Source organism: Carassius auratus, chromosome 25, assembly GCF_003368295.1.
Source record: "Carassius auratus strain Wakin chromosome 25, ASM336829v1, whole genome shotgun sequence".
Classification (NCBI taxonomy): Eukaryota; Metazoa; Chordata; class Actinopteri; order Cypriniformes; family Cyprinidae; genus Carassius; species Carassius auratus.
Window position 1 is genome coordinate 21,881,100 of NC_039267.1, and position 25,982 is coordinate 21,907,081.

General features: G+C 37.8%; 1 protein-coding gene across 3 annotated transcripts in view; it reads right to left on the bottom strand.

The window, feature by feature from the left end:
- LOC113043654 (NEDD4-like E3 ubiquitin-protein ligase WWP2) overlaps nt 1-25,982 on the bottom strand; it is a 45,240-nt gene that overhangs the window by 2,224 nt on the left and 17,034 nt on the right. The window contains exons 8-20 of one of the 3 annotated variants that reach the window (XM_026203161.1): nt 25,407-25,566; nt 25,238-25,327; nt 24,443-24,617; nt 12,607-12,661; nt 10,546-10,627; nt 8,810-8,938; nt 7,123-7,201; nt 6,959-7,030; nt 6,737-6,825; nt 4,914-5,073; nt 1,391-1,524; nt 1,154-1,294; nt 129-249 (exon numbers count right to left, since the gene is read on the bottom strand). In XM_026203161.1, coding sequence (XP_026058946.1) covers nt 129-249; nt 1,154-1,294; nt 1,391-1,524; nt 4,914-5,073; nt 6,737-6,825; nt 6,959-7,030; nt 7,123-7,201; nt 8,810-8,938; nt 10,546-10,627; nt 12,607-12,661; nt 24,443-24,617; nt 25,238-25,327; nt 25,407-25,566 — 1,487 coding nt within the window. Of the gene's footprint in view, nt 1-128; nt 250-1,153; nt 1,295-1,390; nt 1,525-4,913; nt 5,074-6,736; nt 6,826-6,958; nt 7,031-7,122; nt 7,202-8,809; nt 8,939-10,545; nt 10,628-12,606; nt 12,662-12,758; nt 12,913-24,442; nt 24,618-25,237; nt 25,328-25,406; nt 25,567-25,982 lie in introns of those variants that run through there. The other 2 variants (XM_026203162.1, XM_026203163.1) reach the window with 2 other exon arrangements.

Genomic DNA, 25,982 nt, shown 5'->3' on the forward strand with positions numbered 1-25,982 from the left:
TCCAAACTTAACCACACTGCCCAAAACCAGGTTATTCACATCATTTCCTCAACGTTTGTGTCTCTATATAGACATGGTTTTTTTAATGACACTTAATGTCAGATTGCTAAAAATACTTAAACACCCACCTCCAGCTCTTTCTCATCAAAATAACGCAACCATTCCAGAGGCACAACTTCATTGAACCCATCCAGGAAGGCTTTCGTTTGCTCCTCCACCCCGCGTGTGAAGCGCCAATCAGTGAGCAGACTGCAGGAAAAACACGCAACACGTTTAAAATCACTGGTAAAGGAACGATCCGTTTTAAAGGGGTCATGAACTGACAAACCACATTGCCTTGATCTTTTGACATTACAGGCCATTGTACTATTTAAAAAATCCTGTAAGTTTCAGAGCTCAAAAGTTTCTCGTTAAGCCCCGTTCACACCAAGAACGATAACTATAAACAATGATATTAGCGTCCACATTTAGACTAAAAACAGCTTTTATTGAAGGCAGTCTGCCAAATCGACAGCTTGTTCTACTATATGATGTAACAGTGTGGATAACTACCACCTCCACAGAAGATCAACACCTGTTACGTGTGAGTAACTGTTCTCATTACATTATTACTATTTCTGTCTGTTTAACGGATCGTTGGATATGTATTGATATGCATTTTTGACATCTGTGAAGGATGTATGCTGTCAAACATACACAAATATTAGCCAATCATATCATTGAGTGTTTACTTCCGAGTCTAAAATCCTCCACATCTTCTCAAATAGAGCATTCTGATGAGTGGAGTTATAAACAGGACAAAAATATATTATTAATTCAAAACTATGTTGTTTTTTTTTTTATTTAAAAATCTTGATAACATTATAAAGGGACCTAAGAGGCACAGAGACAGTTCATGAACCCTTTAAAAGACACAAGAAAAGTTGAACAAAGGTGGTTAAATGTGTGGAGTTTCTGCAGCACTAGCAGCACCAGACAGAGTTGCAAAAATAATGACTATTATCAAACAGGTTTCTCAAACAGACTCTTATACTGGAGTTGCATACTGAACTGGAATTAGATAAGCATTCTAACATTAAAAAAAAACACTTCTCATTGGATAAAGGCATCTGATTAATTCACCAGTGATACTGGTATCATGGGGCAGCTGTACCTAATATACTCCTCCTTGTTGTCCTGCGTGACGAGTTCATTTTCTCCATCGTTCTTCAGCTGGTGTGTTGTCACCTTGCCCAAAATCTCCATGTCCTGAGCGAAGTACAGCTCCACGCCACACTCTTCCAGATCGTTCTCTCTGTGAAAGCACATCAGCATCAGAGTCGTGTTTGTCACAGAACTGTTTTGATTGATGTTGAGTACAGTGAGTGCAGTCTGCAGTCTTGATACTCACTTGACCCACATGATGGAGTTGTAAAACTCAGGGTCGATGGACTCCAGGTCTTTCAGGGTGGGTTTCTTGTTAAGCATGCGCTTGTAGAACGGCAGAGTGAAGCCTGTGTCAATGAACTTCCCGTGATACAATGCCTGCAGAGAGACGATCACAGGTCAAAGGTCATAAAACACATAATAGTAGTTCAAGTCTTTTCTTCCCCTATTATGATATATGTCAGGATGATGGAGAAGAAGGGATTAAGACATGTTTGGTTATTAGACAACCTTTTGTCCAGTCTTTTCTTCATACACACTTGCATCCCATTGAATTAGAATGTCGTGGAAAAGTTCATTAATTTCAGTAATTCAACTCAAACTGTGAAACTTGTGTATTAAATAAAATAAATGTACACAGACTGAAGTAGTTTAAGTCTTTGGTTCTTTAATTTGTGTTCATTTTGGCTCACATTTACAAAAACCCACCAACAAATTAGAATACTTCATAAGACCAAAACATTTTTAGTTAATTGTTAGCCTTGTGGAGAGTATGTTTATTTACTATATATATATATATATATATATATATATATATATATATATATATATATATATATATATATATATATATATATATATATATATATATATATATATATTGAATTTTTCAGAACAACAAAGACAAACACTCAATATAAAAACAAAAAATTAATAATAATCTAGAGAAAAAATAAATAAATACAAAAACACCAGCACAAAATCCCTCACATAATGATAATATGTTATAAGTAACAGAACTTTATGTCATGATTCAGACATAGGACAAAGTCTTAGATCCAGTAAGCCTTAGGTCCAGTAAAGTAAAGTTGAGTAACCCCAAAACTTAGAAAATAAATGTGCGCTGCTAACGACAATAGCTGACAATGATAGTGCAGGGTGGGTGGACAGTCAGTCAATTGAGACTGCATCCAGCTGCAAAGATTTAACACGCTCGAAAAAGGGAAACCACATTTTTGAAAATTTAACCATGGAGACACGAAGGCAATGTTTATTTTTTTAAAATGTAACAAAAAATAAGGCATCTTTTATCCACAGAGTATGAGAATGAAGATGAGGACCCTTCCAGTTCATCAAAATACAACGTCTCGCTAGTAGTGTAAGAAAAGCTAACAACTCAGCAAAATGAGACGCCAAAGAGTAACCAGGAGGTAGAACTCCAAACAAGCCAATTAGTGGAGAGGATGGATATATTAACAGAAGTGATAGCTGAAAGCAAGTCAAAAACAGACTGTCCTAAATAGCTGGTCCTAAATGACACTTGTTGCAGCTTGGATCAATGTCAGGGAACATGCGGGCTAACTTACTTTTAGACCAGTGTACTCTGTGGACTACTTTACACTGTAAAACCCTGTGGCGAGCACAAACGGATGATGAGTGAACACGTTTCAAAATTGACTGATATGTCTCTGTCTCTCTCTCTATATTAAGATCCCTAACCCAAGTAATCCACAGACTGGGGTAACATGTGAGAAAGGTGTTATATACTGTGGATATGGCCCCTTTTTGATATGGATTGATATTTGATATGGTGAAATCAGCATCTTTGAAAAGCTGGTCAGCAGAAGAAAGCATGAAGTGCTCCAAAATATCTTGGTAAATGGGTGCAGTGACTTTGGTTTTCAAAAAACATAATGGACCAACACCAGCAGATGACATTACACCCCAAATCATCACAGACTGTGGAAACTTAACACTGGACTTCAAGCAACTTGGGCTATGAGCTTCTCCACCCTTTCTCTAGACTGTAGGACCTTGGTTTCCAAATGAAATACAAAACTTGCTCTCATCTGAAAAGAGGACTTTGGACCACTGGAAAACAGTCCAGTTCTTCTTCTCCTCAGCCCAGGTAAGATGTCTCTGAAGTTGTCTGTGGTTCAGTAAATCTCTTGACACGTCTGTGTGTTGTGGCTCTTGATGTCTTGACCCCAGCCTTAGTCCATTCCTTGTGAAGTTCACTCAGTTTCTTGAATCGATTTTGCTTGACAATCCTCATAAGGCTGCGTTTCTCTTGGTTGGTTGTGCATCTTTTTCTTCCACACTTTTTCCTTCCACTCAATTTTCTGTTAACATGCTTGGATACAGCACTCTGTGAACAGCCAGCTTCTTTGTCAACAAATGTTTGTGGCTTACCCTCCTTGTGAAGGGTGTCAATGATTGTCTTCTGGACAACTGTCAGATCAGTCTTCCCCATGATTGTGTAGCCTACTGAACCAAACTGAGAGACCATTTTGAACGTTCAGGAAACCTTTGCAGGTGTTATGAGTTAATTAGCTGATTGGTGTGTGACCATATTCTGATTTGTTGAGATAGTGATAGTGACTTAAACTACTTAATTGTACATACTAATTTCAAGAACAAATCCATGCATCAGCTAGGGACTCATCAATTGTTCAGTCATGTATAATTAACAGTTGATTTTCATCCAATCCAGTTCAGGACCAACTTTTTTTTTCTTGCAGCATGCAAGATTTCACACATATGCAGGATGAATCTGTTTCTACTGCTCCAAATACAGTATGACATCATGGCTGGAGGGTGAACTATTGGCTATTATAAGCATTCATGTCTTTTTAAATGTGTTTGCATTGTATCAAGTCCAATTTCAAGAGTCATTAGGGCAGTTCTGCTGTACTGTTGGTAGCCATTTTAAAGGTCACCATAAATAAATGTTTGTCACGATAACACAAACGATAACAGTTTAACCTTCAGTAAACGAAACCATAACATTTCCTTAGAAATGTTTCATTATTTTTTGTTATCTGTGTTATATAATACTTAAGATACTGAAAAAATCTAAAACTATAATGTTTTCTGACTGGAACAGGACTTGTATGCTTCTGAGTGCATCTGGACTATGATGCTAAACTCGTCTGTAATTTAAAAGTGTGAACATTTATGAGTATATTCAGTTCCATTTTCACATGGAATGGACCTTCCTTGTAAACCTCAGATTTGATTGTTAAATGTGTGTGTACTTATAAATTCCAATCATTCACAAATAATGTGTATATAAACATTCACAACACTGATGATTCTTGTCCCTTGAATTTGCCTCTAAGTAACATCATTCAATACTCAGTTTGCTTTTCTTAAATTCTCTTCTCTCTCACTCTATATAAAGACTTCAAAACACACAGAAATATGCTTTTGTGTTCTAAAGGTTCAGCAACAGTTTAATGTAACAGCACAGAGCTGTGGGAATGATCTCCAAAAAAATCACAGGCACCCCGAGTCACACAGTCTGTTGCACAAAACAGGAGAAACACAAGGGCTGAGGAAAAAAAATGTAACACACAGCATAGAGAATCTATAAGATAATCTGTACTGCTCCTGAAGGGCGTGCGAGGGACTGCTTGTGTTCAGTCCAGATCTCAATATAAGACCAGTCACTATATCAAAACACAATGATTTCACTCACACACACACACGCAGAGCACAGTTTATTTTAATGCCGAGAGAAGCTACTAGTCTTAAGGTGGTCTCACCATGGCAATGAAGCGGCCGATGAAGCGGAAGTATGTCAGGTGGTCAGGGTTGATGGAAGAAGCAGGGTTAATCTGCAGACAGTAGTTGTTTTTACCGGCATACTCAAACAGACAGTACATGGGGTTCAACACCTCATGAGACAGCAGGAAAAACCACTCCCTACAGACAGAGATACAGAACATTACGTTAGTAACATCACATTACCAGCTAAAGGTATTCCCATATACTCTACTACCGTATAAACAGTGTTGGCAAATTTAATAAAAACATTCTTTGAAAACTTCCAAATCAGTATGTAGTTTATTACTAGAAATCAGGAATGATTTAGAAAGTAATCAACAGATGTTTACAGTAAAGGGAACAGGGCCTGTTTCTTTAGAAAGACACAACTACTTAAGAGAGTAATGGGAAAGAACAGCAAAGGAAATACCAATCCAGAAATATTTAATTATTTATTTACATTGTAGTTAAAAATTTCTCTTCATTTATTTTCATTAATATTATTTCTCACATTTTAAAAACGATGAAATAACCCACGTGCACCTCTACATACTCTGTGCATTCTGTCAATCAACTTCATGAGATGCATCCTGGGACGCTTTTAATACACAGTATGTTATGTTAATATCTATGTGTGCTGGACACATTTTGGCTGCCTTTCCTTCACTTTTCACTCCAACTCATTCATTAAAAAACTGTTATGTTTTTACCAATTTCAGTTTTGTAAAGAAAGGCACAATCATTCACAATCATTCAATCAAGTGGTTCACAATCAACTCTGTGAGCCACTTGTGAGTGACGCTAACAAAACCAGATGAAAAAAATGTACAGAGAAAACAACACAAAACACAAAAGCAGTCATAAACAGCTCGGGTATATTTGTAGCTATAGCCAACAATACATTGTATGGGTCAAAAGGTCAAAATTAGATTTTTTTTCTTTTATGCAAAAAATCATTAGGATATTAAGTAAAGATTATATTCCACAAAGATATTTTGTAAATTTCCTACCATAAAAATATCAAAACGTAATTTTTGATTAGTAATGTGCATTGCTAAGAAATTCATCTGGGCAACTTTAAAGATGATTTTCTTAATATTTAGATTATTATTTTTTTTTTTGCTCCCTCAGATTCCAGATTTTCAAATAGTTGCATCTCATCCAAATATTGTCCTCCTAACAAGCCATACATCAATGGAAAGATGATTTATTCACAATTCATCTGTATAAATCTCAATTTCAAAAAATTGACCCATATGACTGGTTTTGTGGTCCAGGGTCACAAGTGAACATTTTGTAGAATACAATGATTAAAAATGAAAACCAAATGAAACACTATTTGATGGACAGCACTCACTTCTACTTATACAAATTAAAGAAATTCCCAGACAGGAAAATGCCACCTAAAGTGAAGTTTCAGCTTATTTTGTGAGTAAAAAACAGTGTAGGTGCAACATAAAGGGATGAAGATGAAGACAGCACAAACACACACATTAAATCATACGCAGTACAACACAACCCAAGCCCTGACCTTTGACCCCAGGGGTGTTTGGATAGAAGCTTTAGGGACAAAGGATGATTGGAGGTGGGGTGGTTTGGTGGACGCAGACACCTCCAGACATCCGGTCCGTGGTTCTACCCTGTGGTAGAACAGCATGACGTAACCTACCATAGGGTAAAACCACTGACAGGACACAGGAGACAGACACAGACACAGGAAGACAACTACGAGGTCCAGACACCACAGCAGAGGTACACCACAGCCTCCCCAAACCAGAAACACTGACGAACAGAGAGACGCCACAGCTCAAACTGAACTTACCTGGCTATTCCTCCGTAATCCAGTCCCTCCTCTCCTCTCATGATGATGTAGAGTCTCCGGCGGAGGTCATACGGCTTCATGTTCATGATCTGAGATGATAAACACCACACCATTCATATAAAAGCTTTGAAAGTGATTTGGAGGTGTGACCTTCGCTGTTCTCATAGAATTAGAATGATTCTGAAAACGTAGTTCTCATCCTGGCCTGAAATGAAGACGCACCTGTTGAAATGAGTCCTCAAAGAGAGTCTGTCGGGACACAGAAATCTTCACGTGACTGGGCAGCGCGTTGGACTGCGCAGAGAGAGAAGAAATAGCAGGTCATACATGAACTTGCTGATGCTAAGTGACAAAAATCAAGACCCAGAGCGATCTGAACAACTCACATGACACAAGAAGCGGAACTGGTGATATTTCCACCTGAAGCTGCGGTCGTACGCACCCGGAGATCCACCCTGTCTTGAGCTAAACAGCAAACAAAGCACTATGAGATCTTTCAGATGTCCTTTATTCCATGAGTGAGGTGCCTCAGACGTGACAACATGAGCCATGAAGACTGGACAAACTCTACCAGCGGCAGAATAACGTCACCGCTTCCATAAACAGGTCAAAATGACACATCAGTGAAGATTCAGATCAGAGAACGATCTGTAATTTACAGCTCGTCTTTTGTCCAAAGCGACTTACAGATGAGGACAATGGAAGCAATCAAAAACAACAAAAGAGCAATGATACGCAAGTGCTAGGACAAGTCTCCGTTAGCCTAACGTAGTACACGTAGCTAGTGTTTTATTTTCCAGTTTTATTATATAATAAACAAAAAGAAAACAGATAGAATAGAAAACAATAGAGAAAGCTAGTGTCCAAGGCCTTTTTTTGCCTTTGTTAATTGTGTAATACATAACAAGAAAACAAATAGATAGAATACAAAATATTAGAGAAGCTAGTGTTTTATTTTCAATCTTGTGTTGAGCTGCACAGCTGTGCTAACAAGCACACGACAGATCAGTTTAGAAAGAGGAAACTCTGAGGAATGAGACAACAACAACAAGAGATGTATGAGAGAAACAAGGAAAGGAAATAAATAACTAATATTCTGTGAGAGGATATCAAATATAAACAACTTATACATGACCAGTCAAAAGTGAATAATTAGGATTAATGTTTTTAATGAAGTCTCTCCTTCTCACCAAAGCTGCATTTATTTGATCAAGAATACACTACAACAGAAATATTGTGAAATATTATTACAATTCAAAAAGAAATTATTTCTATTTTAAAACAATGTATTGCTGTAATGGCAAAGTTGAATTTTTGCTGAGTTGTTCATGTCATATGATCCTTCAGAAATCCTTATAATATCACTATTATTGTAAATGTAAAATCAGGTTGTTTTTTTGTTTTGGTTCTTTTGGCTGCTTAATGTTTTTGTGGAAACACTGACACAGTTCAGGAGAACAGCATTTATTTGAAGTAGAAATATTTTGTAACATTATAGATGTCTTTACTGTCACTTTAAGTCAATTAAATGTATTTTAATCTCATTTATTTCCTTTTTTTGTAAACGCAAACAGTTCTTGAGCAGCAAATCAGCATATAAGAATGATTTCTGAAGGATCATGTGACACTGAAAATGAAATAAAAATTCAGCTTTGCATCAAAGGAATAAATTACAACGTAATATATTTTAAAATAGAATAGTTGTTTTAAATTATACAAATATTTCACAATTTTACTGTATTTACTTTATATATGATCAAATAAATGCAGCCATGGTGTGCATAAGATCAAAAAACATGTAAAATCATAATTATTCCAAACTGGGAATAATGACCGGTAGAGTATGTATAGTTTATATATATGAAATTGAATCTTTATGAATCATACACCTACACTGCATGGACCACCTGCTGTCTAGATACTGATAAACCCATGAGAGAGGCTTCGAACCGTCCACAAACTGGAGAGCTGCTGTGAACCTGTTTCATCAGGTGCTTGATCTACAGTATCTGTCTCCGGCCTACACAAACAATCAGAGCATGCAGTCTGAACTATAGCGTGTGTGAGCTTTACCCTGACTCAAAGCCTGGCCGGGGGTCTTTAAAGGTGGTGGTGCGAGAATTGTGGTCCACAAAGTATCGCACCCCCTCTGCTGTGTACTTCATCTCCCAGCCGGGCGGCAGGGGCGGCTCCTGGATCATCCTGCAAACGGAGGAGGGCAGTGAGAGCAGCGCACCCTGCTAGACGCTTAACACTACATTACATGACGTGCTGCAGGAAAATCTGAGACGCAATGAACAAATAAACAATGTAAAAATAAAAATGAGCAAACAAAGAATGTTTTGCAGCTTCAGAGGATGAGTTGTGGTATTCGTTTAGTTTGAGCAGACAGCTACCTTAAACATCGCGCAGTTTTACACATTAGGTTTGCTGCGATAGTCGCAACACCGGTTACATCACTCATTTTGTTCGGTTAGAGAACAGAGGACACAATTAATGCAGTGTGCATAGATCAGCAGCACAAGTCAGATTTCTTTTATCTCATGAGGAGGGTGAGATAAAAAAAGACAAGACGATAGCGGAAGATTTAGCTTCGAAACTAAATGCAAAAGCACCTACATTTATTCTGGATGTCGTTAAACCCGTTGACTTCAGCCATTTATCTAAGATGATGGATATTCCACCGCGCTTGCTGATTTTCTCTTCTTTTCTCATATTTATACTTTGTGTAGGTTTATATGTTACTTCTAGTAGTCAAACTATTAATCGCGCTTTATAGCATCCAAAGGAAAAGTTTTTGTTTACATAATATACTGTATTTGTGTGTATTGTATAGATAGATAGATAGATAGATACAAATATAAACACACACACACATATTAGAAAAAGTAGGTTGTTTCTATATTAAATATATTTATAATATAAATTAAATCAATATGAATAATATAGACAAATATTTCATAACATACTGTGTGTATTTATATACACAATACATGTACACATACTGTAACACACATATTATGCAAACAAAAACTTTTATTTTGGATGTGATTAATCGTTTGACAGCACTACTTATTTTATGTACTGTTTTGTTGTTGTTCATTTTATCAATTGATGCAGAATTGCAGCTAAATGCGCACAGTGTTTACAAGCTATTAAAAAGAGAAGAAAAGCCAGGGAAAGAGGGAAAGCTAACGAACTATCCCTTCCCTCCCCAGGTGATACTGCTATTACTGGTGTCCTCACATGATGATTCTCTGGTGGGAAAACTTCCTCACCGTCACAACCCTACTAGGAATAAAAAGTGTGTACACACTGCATGGCAAAAAAACTCCCTCTTAGACAGGAAGTGACCCTCTGACTGACATGTAAAGCCGACTAGATCCAGTGACTAGATTCTGACTCCCTCAGAAGCGCTTATTTTGACAGTAACCAGGACTTAGTTTCCTAGTGGGCGGTGAACACACATCCTGGGCCAATAGGCCCATCAGCCAATCAGATTAAAGCTGACAATTTTAGCCAACTCTCGCCTGCTTTTCTGTCAAGTTGCACTGCAGCTGTTTTTGGCACATTACATGGCATGACATTATTCAGCGCCAGTTGGAAATTGAATCACCTACTGCATGTAGCTTTGCATTGTTGCCAACTATATTTTCAAAAGTGCACTGGAGCACAATTATGAACAGCTTCATAATTCATAACTTCGCACTTTCAAAGTAGCTTCCCCAACATTGGATAATTGCCGCAGAACATTCTGCAGATCATATGCTATGGACCGCATGGGTCATGTGACTGCAGGACGTGATTACCCTTGGGTTCGAGGATCCTCCCACTGCGTCGTTCGTGTGTTGTGATTGACATAGTACACTCTTCCATTGTCCTGACGTTTCTCTGAGGGAAAGAAATTACATTTAGGAAACATTTTATCGGGTTTTAAATATAATTAACTAATTTTAACTAATGAAAGTAAATTATATATAAAAATAAATGACATTTTACTATAAGTTGTTTAAGTCAAAGCCCAAGACAAATATTTTTTTTGCACACAATGGTTATGCAATAAATATGCATTAAATGAAAGTCAAGTTTTTATTGGGTGAAGACATAACAAGCACATTTTCAGCATTCATATTAAACTGGTCATTAAAGGAACTGTTTGCCCCAAAATAATCAATCGCTGTCATTTGCTCATAACAACACATACAGTCAGACCAAAATGTATTCAGATATTATTTGTCACATTATCATAGTTTATTCACTGTAGTTTAGAAAATGGTAATGAAATATGAGAAGAACTCAGAGTGGAACTGTGTCAAAAGCTAATTCTTCTTGATAATGTCAGATAGATTTAAGTAGAAAGGTGTGTAATGAATTATGTTGAACAGCTGCCAGTACACAATTAGATAATACTAATTAAGCTCAACCAATTACCAAGCATTGCTTAATTCTGTTCAGACTGTGGTGTAAAAAGGTTGCATTAGCAAATTAAAAACACTTGCAAGACATGCTCAGGTCAAAGCGTCCGAATCATTTTTCGTCCCAAATTTTACTAGTAGTCCACTGTATGAAGAGTGTTTGGGTATAATGTCACAGTTTGCTTTATCTTGCTATCTTCACTGACATAAATTAACTATAGTGTACTGCACCCACTAGGAAAAGAAAATCTAAAATTATATCTGGTGTCTGAATCATTTTTGGTTTGACTGTATAATTATTATGTTATTTGTTTTTCTTTTCAACAAATTTACTGTAGTGCTCTTTTCCTAATTTATCTTGTTATTCACCTTTTTCTTCCCTATTTGGACGGATTGGGATTTTTTTCTCTCTAAAGGCTGACGATAGTGTCAAATCTGAAAACTGACGAGTCAGTGCGGCATCTCACCAGCATAACTTCTCCAGTTTCAGTTTTCAGATTTTCAATTGGGTGTAACAGACAGAAAGAAAACTTAACGTGGTAAAAACTGAAAAAGTAAAGAGTAAATCTGCTGGCCTTTTACTTTTCCACAGAAAAACCCCCTCATTCCCTCCACGACTAACATCTTGTTTTCATTAGGAGTAGTTTGAGGAGCACACAGTAGCCCTCACATTACTGCTCACACAACACCCTCTTTTACAGACCCCCCCCCCCCCCAGCATAGCAGAGGTTTCCCAGCCCAATTTCACAATGTTACATCGCTGAACTCAAGAGAAATCCTTCACCATATTTAACAGAAAGACCGCTCTCTCTCTAACCAATATTTGTTATGTTTTCATATGGAAACACACACAGTTTTAATTTTAAGCAACCGATGAAAAATATTAAGGTGTGGTTTTAAATAGTTCACAGTAGAAACACACTTTTAATAATTATTACATACATGCCTGCTTTTACTGAAACACAAAATGTTCTGTGCTTTTGACCAACCCATGTCCTACACCTTTCATATCACTCCACAGCCCCAAGCAATAATTTCAACTCCAAACTATACTTCATGGCTATTTCTGTATTAGGACATTGATCAGGCAGGTTCTGCTTCACTTTGGGGTCCTGATCATCCTGTGTAGGTTAATTTTTCAGCTGAGTGCATGTTAAAGTTGCATGAGCTAAATAAATGGTTGCTAATTTATTTTCATCTCTGTTTTGGCCTATATTCAACTGCTATTAACCACGCGGTTTCGGCCGGGTGCTACATTTATTTTAGAGACGCACCAAAATCTACTACACATCCATAGATGATGCGGTACTAAAGTTACAAATATTGAAGTAGAAGAGCATGAATGTTTCAGCCAACTTTGGCCTACCCGTTTACAGGCCACTGTCTACTCCTGAAGCTCACAGTGACCTCATTGAAGACACCTGACCTGAAGATAAAGCGTGAAGGAGGACTTACCCCAGCCTGGAGGAAGAGCCCCGAGCGGGTCATTCTCCACCGCAGCTCCAGACGACTGTGAGAGACAAACAGAGACACACACTCTAGTTAGGACTCGCTTTCTCAAGCTTTTCAGCAGAACCCACAGAAACCTGCTCAAATATACTACCGACCCAAAAAGCAGCAGGACCATACAAGCTCCAGCCGCACTGCAATAAACCCAGCAGCTCACAGAGTTTGTCTCACGCTCTCAGAACGAAGGTGTTGGAGAGCCTAGCCAGTGCCGTCCAAATACTACATGCCTGCTATGGGCAGAGAGCACACACACACACACACACACTGTGTTCCAATGATCTCACTGGCTGTCTCCATCCGCCCAATCCCGACCCCACCCATGCCTCCATCCTCTTCTAGTGGAGCTGTGAAAGTACACAGGGAGGCGTGATGTCTGAGCGGACTGAAGTGAACATTCATGGGCGCTCCAGATGGCCCAGCCCCCCACCGGACAAAAGCACCTTTATTCCCCCACCATTGCTGTGTTTACTCTGTGCGCACGTGTGTGTGTGTGTGTGTGTGTGTGTGGTGCACGGAAGTTTAATTTTTTATCCGCCCAGTGCGTGTGCTTTAGAGGGGCATAACTATATATATATCAAAAGCAAGTCAAAAGCAAACTGAAAAAAGTTGTTTTTCTTAAAGATGACATTACAAAGCAAAATGAACAGCGCACTTTTTGAACCACAGGCTAAATTAATCTATTTTAGTCCATGCTGGAATATAACTATACCTTCAGAAAAGTAACAGGATTGACATAATGAAACCTTGTGCTTTTTTTGCGAGAAAATTTAATGCACAGAATTTCACAAATGTGACCCTGGATCACAAAAGCAGTCATAAGTAGCATGGGTAATAATATGCATTGCTAAAAACTTTATTTGAACATCTTTAAAGGTAATTTTCTTAATATTTAGATTTTTTTGCACCCTCAGATAGTTGCATCTCAACCAAATAGTGTCCTATCCTAACAAACCATACATCAATAGAAATATTATTTATGCAGCTTTTGGATGATGTGTAAATTTAAAAAGAATGGACCCTTATGACTGGTTTTGGTCCAGGTTCAAAAATACACTTATCAATGACCGATTTTATATAAACAAACTTATGAATTTATATAAAACAAAAAATGCATTTAAAAATCAATCCCAATTAAATGTTGACGAAAATTAGGTTCCAGGAAGTAACTTCTTGTACTTAATCAAGTCTTAATTATCTGCATATACTTTTGATCAATTTATATAATGTAATTCTATTTTTTCTCATCCACTATGCTTGTTATTGAAAGGTGAAGTATGTAATTTCTGCAACAAGTGCCATTAAATGGAAAAATTAAATAAAACCTGGCTTTCATAAGCATCTGTCCCATCAAGCAGGTAACACTGCCCCAAACTCACACCACTGGTCATTGGAGAGTCACAGAAACACAGTACTTATACATTTAAGGTAACTAACCCATAAAGGCTTTATTATAGTTGTCTCTGCATATGTAGCTTGCATAAGAGGAAGTATTTTAACATCTAATCACTTTTAAAGGAAGTGTTTAAAGTTGTAGGAAGAAAAATAAAGATTCTCTCCATCAAAAAAAACCAAAACAAAAAAAGCACTAAAACGCAATGACGCACTGAAGACCATGAGTGTTTGCCATTTTCCTATGGGCCTTAATCTTAAATTCAAGAGGCGTTCCTGTGGTTGCAGCCAAGTGCTCTGACTGAGCAAACTTTAAACTGGCATCTCACAATGGCCATTTTACCATAGTTGTGTCCTTTTTCCGTTAAGCCATTATATCAGTGGTGTTCGTGGACTGTATCTGATATCTCACGTCTTCATTTATGAAGCATTAGCAGCTGTATGCCTAGCTGGGCTAAAGATGGTCAAAAATGAGGGGGTGTTAAAACTAGCATGTGTGTCAGCATGCCCCACCCTCAGCAGTTTCTATGACTAAAAAAGGTAGAAAAAAGTAAGAAAACCATGACATCATCTTTACTCCCTCCACAGAGCCATTAGACCCAAACCAAGCCTCAAAGAAACAGAGAGAAGGAGAGAAAAATAAAGGCATAGAGAGAGAGGATGAACCAAGAAGAGTAGAAGACTCAATTGTCCTTATAACTGGCCACAGAATTAAAACTTTCCTTCTCTTAAAGGAACAGTTCATGCCAGAAGGAATTCTGACATCAGTCAGGACTAGGGTTGAGAACCGGGAACCGGTTCCTATTCAGATCCAGTTCTGTTTTTTTTAAAAGAACCGGAACCGTGACCAATTTCTAAGTTTTGGTTCTGAAAACAGTTCTGGTTTTCCAAATAAGAGACCGAATAACAAAAATGCCATCCTCCCTCTTTAATTACTGAGCACATTCCATTACAATGACACGCACTCCACAGACTCGCCGCGCCGCATAGTGTCTTTAACTGCCGAACACGTTTCCCACGAATGTACGTGCACTCGTGCCTTTGATAACTGTGCACGTGATTTTGTCTGACGGTACATGTACCCTCATCGCGCAGCACCTGCCTCCACTGAATTACACTGTATTTGTCCCATGTTGTCATTAATATACATAATGACTTTAACTTGGACCACTAAATAAATAGACTGCTATTGTTATGGAAGTATGAGGGATAGATTATTTAGTGTACAGGTAATTTCAAGAGTGATATTTAAAATATTTATTTTCACGCATTTTAAATGTTTGAAAATGTGGAAACCATTCATTGCATCACTGTGAAGAGAGAACTGAAGATGAACACCGAGTCGAGCCATATAACGAACAACAGACTAACTCATTCTCAAGTCAAGAACCATTTCTGTCAGACGCGTCCTATTCGAGAACCGAGGAGTTGATGATACTGCGCATGTGTGATTCAGCGTGAAGCAGAGCGACACACAGAGCGTCTGAACTGAACTGATTCTTTTGGAGATTGATTCTGAACTGATTCTGTGCTAGTGTTATGGGTGCGGGTAAACCTAAGGCTTGAATCAAGGGCAATCATCGCCAATGACGCCATTACGCCGAGCGCAAAAGAACCGGTGAACCGTTTTCTTCAACCGGTTTATTGAATCGAACTGTCCCAAAGAACTACTGGTGATCCGAACACCGATGCAACCGGTTCTTGACTCGTGAACGAGCCAATCTTTTGTTCGTTATCTGGCTCGGCTCGGTGTTCATCTTCACAGCAGTTCAGTCATTGCACTGTTTGAGTAAATGAATTACTCCAGGATATTGGTTTGTTTGAACTTAGAGGGAGTGTCAGACACATTAAAAAAGTTAACAGCTTAAGTCATTTGTGGATTAATGTGTATTGGAGATGCGAACCGTTTAAAACGATTCAGTTTGATTTGGTGAACTGAATGATTCGTCCGCGAACCGGATATCCAGACTGCTTTGATTTGAACTCTCTCTCACAACAGACAAGGAGGAGAAGACAATGCTGAATAAAGTCGTCGTTTTTGCTATTTTTGGACCAAAAAGTATTTTTGATGCTTCAAAAAATTCTAACTGACCCTCTGATGTCACATGGACTACTTTGATGATGTTTTTCTTACCTTTCTGGACATGGACAGTATACCGTACACACAGCTTCAATGGAGGCACTGAGAGATAAACGGACGTCTTACGGTTTGGAACAACGTGAGGGTGAGTTATTAATGACATAATTTTGCTATCTGGGTGCACTAACCCTTTAAATTAAACTAAGCTGAATAATTACACTATTGTCTTTTTAGAGCTGTTTTACAGCTGCAATTGTATTCGTGTCAATTTAAGAACTTTGTATTATTAATACTGTTATTTTCTTGTTTATTGTGTGAAGCTGCTTTGAAACAATCTGTATTGTATAAAACGCAATATAAATAAATGACATGACTTACTTAGTTCAACAACACGCCAACTGTTCAGCTGACAAAATATCATTCCAAAAATCTTTTAGTTGATAAAAGCTCCATAAAAAATTTATAAAATTGCGTGTTTAACATGATCTTGTAACTCGTACAGGATACGTACCATTTATAAAAGCTAAAGTCTATCCATCACAGCCTTGTTTTCATCCCAGTATATGGTGTCTACACTGCTGATTTTTTTATGTTCATCAAGGCTTTATCTATTTGATTAAAAATACAGAAAAAAAATCATTTTGTGAAATATTATTGCACTTTAAAAAAAGTTTTCTATTTTAATATACTTTAAAATGTATTTATTCCCATGAAGCAAAGCTGTATTTTCAGCATCATCACTCCAGTCTTCAGTGTCACATGATCTTCAGACACCATTCTAATATACTGATTTATTATCAATATTGGAAACCGTTCAAAAATATAACTGAATATTAAGAAAATATTAAGCACTGCAACATATTTTTTGGGACCTGTGATACTTTTTTCAGGATGCTTTGATAAATAAATTAAAAAGAACAGTGTTTATTCCCCCAAATATTTTTTTTTTTTTTACAATATACACTTCTATTCAAAAGTTTGAAGTCAATGTTTAGACATTTATTAAAGACAAAAGTAAAGACTTTTATAGAATATTTAGGGCTCTATGAGAGAAAAAAAATATATAAAAAATTAGTTTTCAGTAATTATTTAAGAACAGTGAGAGAGTTTTTTTTATTTTTGCTTGGGCCGGAAGTGGCTGTTAATGTTACACTCTCTGGAGATCCTAATGAGCTGTAGTTAGCACACAAAAAGCCCAGTGTGTGTTGTGCGACATAAGCGAAGGCCCATAGAGAGAGCTGTGTTGTGTCAATGGCAGCATCCTGTGCTCTCAAACTATTGCAGCAGGCATGTAATGTGGGAATCAGCTGTCACATTTCACACTCATGGGAGAATTAAACCAAAGGTCTCTTAAACAAATGCAGCAAACTATCATATAAACTTCATAACAAGATGATTTACTGGCAAATGTACACTGCAAGAATGGCACAGAAAGCTGCATTTACCGTATTTTCCACACTATAAGGCACACCGGATTATAAGGCGCACCTTCAGTGAATGGTCTATTTTAGAAGTGTTTTCATATATAGGGCGCACCGGATTATAAGGCGCATAGAATAGAAGATACTGCAGTCAAACGTTTGACTGGGTTTGCGTTATGCATCCACTAGATGGAGCTGTGCTAAAGGGAATGTCAACATTTGATCCATATATAAAGCGCTCCGGATTATAAGGCGCACTGCCATTTTTTAGCAAAAAAGCTTGACATGTCAACTTTTAAACTAAACAAGTGCTGCCGAAAACAAATATTCTGTGATAAAGTAATCCATATGAAAACGACGTGATGTACGTTTTTCACGTCTCTGTTCATTATCTTCTAATACGACCACGTGCCCGCGATGAATGCGCTATTCAGATTATAATGTTTTACTGAAGCATGCGGCTAATTTAATTACTAAAACATTACATGACTGAAGTGTTTACTCGTGGTCCATCGATAATTTAGAATTTGGCCTTTGGATTTAACTTTGTTAATGCATTTAGCCATTTTTCAATTAACGGTTTTCTGGGGGACAAAACAGTTAAACTCATAAAAAAAATGTCTTTCCATTTGCTTTATATTGACATTATCTAAGTGCCATTAGTGATATATGGTGCTTTCAAGAAAGCTGTGAATTTGTTGTTCCTGGTTGTTGTTTTAGAAGTTATAAGCACTTCTATATAACATTGTAATTTCACTGATTAGCTATATTGCAGTGTATTTAAAATTTTTCTCATCATATTTTCGTTAACATTCTGAAGATTGAGATATTCTGGGATTTGGAGGTGTTAAAATGTTGTAACATGCATTTTTTTCTTTCATTTTGCTCAGAACAAATAAAAAAAAAAAAACACTAATCTACAGCACTTAAGACTTGACAAAAATCACACACACAACTGGCAAAAGGTATTACAGACAACACGGCGTAGTTCTCACACCAGAAGGGGAGTGACGAAAGTGTTGTGCTTCTTATCACATGTCCTTGATCACGGCAAGGTACCGACACGACTGATTGCTTAGTTAGTGAAGTAAATGCATAAATCACACCTCACAGGAACACACCGCACAGACTACAACCCACGGCAAACTAACACGTAAGTTCTGCGCATGCGTGAGAGGAATGAGATGTTCATATCAGTAGCTATCAATAGTATATATTTGTCATTCAAAAGGAGAAACTGAAACAAAGATATACGAGATAAACACAGATATACAAAATGTAAACAAAGCAGCGCTTGCTTACCCTTTTGAATATCAGTAACGCTGACAACTTTAACTTTTGCTGTAGTGTGTCAGTAGGAAATATCAGTTTACATTTACAAGCATTCATTTTTACAATGAATTGTAATAATCCAGTGAGGTTTTTGTCTGACAGCAGCCAGTGTTCCTCACCAGGGCCGTGCACAGACCTTTTGAGGGGCATGTGCTGAAACCGAAAAAGGGCACACCCTCCCTTTTTTTATATCAATTATATATATATTCTCTTTTTTAGCTATTCTGTTTGGTTTTATAAGCTAATTTGTATTATTTGGTTAACATGATTATGAATGACATTGAGAAGAGGGGAAGGTGAGCAATGAGTCAAGTATTTTTGACAAACTTTTTTGAAATATAATTTAAGTAATTATGTCCAACACTACGGTACAACTCAATTCCAGATTATAAGAAACTATAGCCATACCGTTACTATAACATATCCAACATGTATCAGCCTACCTGGCAAAAATTTGATACTTTGGTGGACCAGGGATGTTGGTCTCTTGAAGGTCTCTTATTCACTACACTTTCCCTAAAATAAGTCAGCAATGAAAAAATAAATAAAAATAGTGTGAAAAGTACAGTTGCAGTGAAAAACATTTCTGAAGGATCACGTGACACTGAAGAGTACTAACTGCAGTAATGATGCTGAAAATTCAGCTTTGATCAGAAAAATAAATTACATTTGAAAATATATTCAAATAGAAAACAGTTATTTAAAATTGTAAAAAATATTACACAATATTACTGTTTTTGCTGTATTTTGGATCAAATAAATGAAGCTTTGGAATTAATCATGAATTACATTCTGCATGCTAAAATATAAAGATTTCACAGAGATCTTCTGTAATTTTTATTTAGTTTCTACTACATTACTGTCGTAAACCATGTTTTACTACATTTTATACATGTAAGGACGAGCGGAGAGTATACCATAACATGATTAGCCTAAATGTTAATAAATTAAGTGTATCAGCGATCATAAATCAAAGAAGAAAATTTCTTAGAAATATATGTTATCAAGGTGACGAGGTACGAAACAGCGCGGGGGCGCACCTGTTATGATTTTTCGATAGTAAAAAACAAATTATATGGTGTTGTATTACTTATCAATATATAGTTTTTGACCAGTGAATGTGTGCAAATGTGATTTTTTTTTTGCCCGTCATTAAAACGGCGACGGCGCCTGCCGCTGCAGCAGTCGATTCTGTTCCCCTCGGAATGTCTGTTTCCCCTCGGGTTGCCAGGTCCGTGTAATAAACCCAACCAAATAGTTAATCAAACATTTTCCCAAAGTAGCCTAAATTCCGCGGATTTGGCAACATTCCCACATGCAAATACACCAAACACACCTGGATTTAAGGAATGCAAAAAAGGACAAATTTCTTGCTACACTGCAGCATAGTAAAATGATTCTCACACTCCCGTTTATGTTCTTTTTTATTATTATTCATCTTGCAGTTGTTCCGTTATTTTTGTCTTATATTTTTACATTTCAAGTTGAAAAACCTCTCGTCCTAAATTTATTTTCAAGTTTAAGATTTAGGACGGTATTTTGAACTATTTGACTTGCCGTACATCCAGTCACGCTTCTTGCGCACGCTAGTTCTGATCGTACGTATAGTAACCATAGACAGTAAAAGAAATGGACACAGCGACCCCATTGGAACTCAATTGAGACGAATGAAGCCCGGTTTTAGTGTTTTTTAGCACTTCCGTTTCTGACGCGCAGACTCAAACGAAGCTTGACGACGTCAGCAACCTGTCTGACAGATGTAAATCTTCTAAGTGGCTGTGCGTGCAAACTGCCATCGTTAATCTTGCAGAGACGGCGAGCTTGAGCGGGGAGTTCTTTGTCGTGAGTGAGCAGGAGTAAGTATTCTGATTAATTATTTTGTATAGTATTTTAAAATGTAACGCCAGTACGCCATATTAAGTGAATTGCCTGCGAGCTTCTCCTCCTGTCTGTACGGTAATGCGACAGAGAGCCGAGTGGTTATGACGCAATCGTTAGCCTATTTTTTACAAAAACTGTTTATACGGGGCCATAATGTAACATAGAAGGTAATGGAGCCCTTTATATATTGTCGTGTATCTTTAGAAATAAATAATGGACAAACAGAGTCTTTAAACGCCTCAGATATAAAGTTATTCGCTGTCAAAGTGACGCCAAAATGAACGGGAGTCAATGGGAATGCTAACGCAAGTGAAGTTCTGCTAAAAGATGGCAGCCCCCTCCCGACTTCAACTTCCGGTCGAGTTCCTTGCCCCTTGATAGTAACTCGGCAACTACGCAACAATTGTAGTATGTTTGCGTTAAGGGGAACAGACATTCCGATGGGAACAGAATCGACTGCTACTACACCGAAAATCTGACAGCGTATGACAAATCGACAGAACACTGACATCACATTACATTTTCATCTACAGGTTACAAACTTGTTTTTGTAACGTTAGCTATATAGACGGAGCGCTCAGTTTTTCCTGTGGTAAAATGCATTTGGCCTAAATCGCATTTTATAAAAAATGAAATGCTACTATCTGCACAGGCTATTTAAATGTTGGCTATGGCTATGACTAGATGGCAAAATGCTAGCCCTCTCTCTCTCTCTCTCTCTCTCTCTCTCTCAGGCGACGTCCCACATGTCTCAGTCAGTGAGTCAGTCAGACATCAAATAAATAAAATAATAGCCTTTATAGACGTAGTGTTTAGTAGTACTTATTCAAACAACAACATATTTATTTACCCTTCGCAAAACTTTGTTCAGCTCCGCTGTTGTCTACTGTGCGGCTGGCAGGCTGCTGTGGAACTTCAGTTGATTCCATGAATATAGAGGGGGCGGAGTTATCAGCTTACTGACAGCTTGAGGATCGAATAAGATTTACACAAGCTCGTTTTAAGAACTTTCATTTGCTAAATATTTGTAAAACAGACAGACAGGCGTAAAGGGTGACCAATAGCATTGATAGCAAAAAAAAAAAAAAACACCAAAAAAAGGGCACTTCGGAGTGTAAGGGCAAAAAGGGCATGTGCTCTGCACAGGTTGAGCCCTACCTGTGCACGTGCCTGTTCCTCACAGAGATATGACCTGATCCTCATCCAGTCTATCCAGAAGAACTGTGGCAACATCTCCAAGATGCTTCAAGAAACCTGACTGTTTTAGCTGGTGAAAATACTAGTGTTCTAATCATTTTGGCAACCGCTGTATATCGGTTCATCATATCTCTGCTAAAAGTCAAGCTGTGAGCTCAATTCAAAAAGGCAATGTTGCCACCTCACTGCTGATATAAATACAAAGGAGCTTTTTATTAGTGGAGCTACTACTATAATATATATTCTCTTTCAATTCTCTTTCCGGCTCGGACTGCATTGGTAGCGTATGGGTCTGTCACGTGATTAAGGAATGACTTGAACCCGAAGACTTGTCAGACAAGATGTGAGGTGAGCTAATCACAGACTGAAGACCCAGGTAAACAACTAATTAATCTTTTCTGTATCTTATAGCATTTTAGTTTTTTATTGTTTGTAGTGTGATCAACGTTTGCATAAGTACTAAATGTGTTGGGAAATAACACGTAACATTTTAATTACATTTTGCTAAAATGAACGAAATGAACAAAATGACTTGAAAAAAGATTTGTTCATTTTGCTAAATGAGACTCAAAAGTCAGAGTCGGTAAAATGATCCGAACTTCCCATCACTAGTCCTTACTCTGATTACTGTCAATAATCCCATCAATGTCACATTAACAATACTAAATATTACAGTATTATACTGAAAGACAGGTGCTCACACGCAGTGTTTTCCGGAAACTTACTTGTTGTGGCCTAATGGTTAGAGAGTCGGACTGGCAATCGAAAGGTTGTGAGTTCGAGTCTCGGGCCGGCAGGAATTGTGGGTGGGGGGAGTGCATGTACAATGCTCTCTCCACCTTCAATACCACGACTTAGGTGAACCTTGAGCAAGGCATCGAACCCCCAACTGCTCCCCGGGCGCCGCAGCATAAATGGCTGCCCACTGCTCCGGGTGTGTGTTCACAGTGTGTGTGTGTGTGTGCTCACTGCTGTGTGTGTGCACTTCGGATGGGTTAAATGCAGAGTACGAATTCTGAGTATGGGTCACCATACTTGGCTGAATGTCACGTCACTTTCACTTTCATGTATGAAACATACCTAAGAGAAATGTGAGTATTGCGATCCGTAAACAAGCATAAGATTATTGGTATGTCAAGTCAAGACATGCTAACGTATATAGCAGAGCTGATTCACAGAGATTGCTTTTTTGTTCCACTGCCTTTGCTTTACTATGTAAACTTGCACTAGACAAAAAAACAACAACAACTGCTGCAGCTCTGCTGTTGGATACTATTGTATGGCATCTTATTTTTAAAAGCAAAAAACGTGTTCTGTGTGATCAGCTACATTTACATTAAAGAACATCACATTTATGAACACTCCCGTTATAATCAGTGAAGCTGTCTACACTGTATAATAAATGGATCTCTTACACACCCTGTATTCATATCTGTATGTTTCAGCGAAGACTCATCTGAATGCCTCTTACTGGCCACTGCATTCATTAACTCATTCATTAATTCATTAACTTCATTAACAGAAACGCATGTGACTGGTTATAATGCGCAACCCTGTAAACGTGTAAAAAGAAATATGATGCTGAATCAACAGATCTAAATTTAACACCGTAATTGACATTTTCCATTTCATTTAAACTTTCTTCGTAAATTTTGTGTAATAGATTTAGTTTAACTGTGCAAGCCCCCATTAATTTCAGACCTGTGACAAGGCTCTGCCTATGGATATAGGCACACAAAAATAACACGTTTTATGACTGAATTAATAATTTGATAAGTTTCATCGTCATCTATGATTTTTTTTTATTTAAATCTGTATTCATTTAGATTGTGGTCTGCTTTGCAGAGTCCCTCATTGTCAGGACTGCATCATACATTGTAGCTACTTTACTTTATGAACGTCCCACAGATCTCAGACTACCTACAGTATAGGAAAATGGGTTTAGATTGTGTTTATTATTCCCGTCAAATTTAATTTTCATCAGACATTTCTCCAGTCTTCACATGCTCCTTTAGAAATCATTCTAGTAAGCGCACAAGAAACATTTCTAATTATTATATATGTTTAAAACTGTAGTGATGTGTCATATTCTCGTGTTGTAGATTTATGTTTTTGTCTTTTTTGGAAACCTTGATACACTGACACAGTACTTTTCAAGGATGCATTAAACTGAAGTGACAGTGTTTCTATTTCAAATAAACGCTGCTCTTGTGAACTTTTAATAATCAAGAAATCCTTATAAAAAATATTGGGCAACAGAAAGAGACTTCTCCCCACTTATTGAACTTATTGCCATGAAATACAGCCCTAACATTTACATCCCAATCAGTGATGGATGATGATTATTTGTTGTGCAACCTCTAAATCAGAGCTCAGTACACACTTCTGTTATGCTGTTAGCCCTTTAGTGTCAAAGAGAAGTAGAAGACATGTGTAACTCAAAAGCACATTGCTGATGAGGAGAATAAAGCGTGTGGTTGACCTGGTAGAGGTATCTCTGGTTGAACTGCTGCATGGCTCCCTGCAGCTGGCTGCGCTGAGACTGCCACTGCTCATAGTTGCGCACAGACTCGGCTGTGGGCCGCTGCCACGTGGTGGTTCTGGTGTTGTGATCCACATAGTAGAACCTGCCACGCTGATCCACACGCTTCTCCCAGCTACAACAGACACCAATCATGGATTAACACCAGCACCAGATGTGTGCAGAAGTGGTCATGCACAAAAGCAAACTATAAACACTCACAGATGCTCCACAAATTTTTGGTTTTTCAAATGCAATCTCGCAATAGACAGCGTCTTTGACCTTTTGCCATGTTTTCATGTTTTTTCAGCATCTTGTGCAATTAGACTAAAAGTAGCTCAGGTTTTTAAAAAACTACACAGTGCATTACTACATGGTTGCATTTTGTGACCTTTTCTCCAGCCAGTGCAGCTCAATTTTGTTTGAGGTCGCACTAGTGCCGCTACCAATTTACCTAACTAATATTTAAATTCCACCTATTAATAATTGTTTTTTGTTCATGAAAATAAAAACTCAAGCAGTAGTCAAGCTACTGATACTGAAAGCTCAAATGTGCATTTCCAAAAGATGGCAAAAAGAATCAAGATTTAAATGGAATAAAACTGTATTTCACCCTTTCGATAAAAATCCTTAAAAGGAATAAATCAAACACCTATGCCTGATTACCTCAACTCTCATTTCTGTCTGGTGGATTGAACTAGTAACTCCTTCCATGAACATTATAAACACAAACATGTGATAAAGACAGATACACACCCTGGTGGGAGGGGTCTCTCCCATGTGGTGGTCTTTGTGTTGTGATCCACATAGTAGACTCGTCCATGAGGGAGAATTCGCTGTTCCCAACTACAAGAGAGAAAAAACACTAAGCAACCCGAAACAGCAGGCACTGAAGTTTAAGCTGAGGCGCAGCTCTCTGACGTACCCATCGGGCAGTTCATGGGTGGTGTGTGTCTCTGTGGCTGAACTGCTCTGCTCGGTGGAGGATGGGGTCTCTGTGGCTGCTGGAGGGGCAGGACTGTCCATCTCAACAGAGGGGGTTGAGCTCAGTGAGGGGGAGCCATTAGCAACCGTCTCACCTTTACCTGAGCAAAGACCAACAAAACACTGAAAACCATCACAGGGCCTAAGTAGGGCGATAATTATATATGTCTAGGGCTGTCAGTTTAACACATTAAAATGTAAATAAAAAATAACGCAATTAAAATATTTTTTACGCAGTTAACACATTGGCCAAATCTTATTCATACAGTTGACTGTTATTGCAGTTATGACCTATTGGGACAAAAATGCTACTGTGTGTGTTTTTGTCTCATATCTATATCACAAGCAGGGAGAGCAGTATTACACGAGTGGTGAATTTGTCCCGAATATAAGGAGTGCACATGTGATTTTAAACAACAGTTTGGTAAATAAAGAAGTTAATATTGTTTTATATTTTAAACCCAATATTATGTTTCTGCTCAATTTAGCAGAGAACATATTACCTGTAAAGCCACAG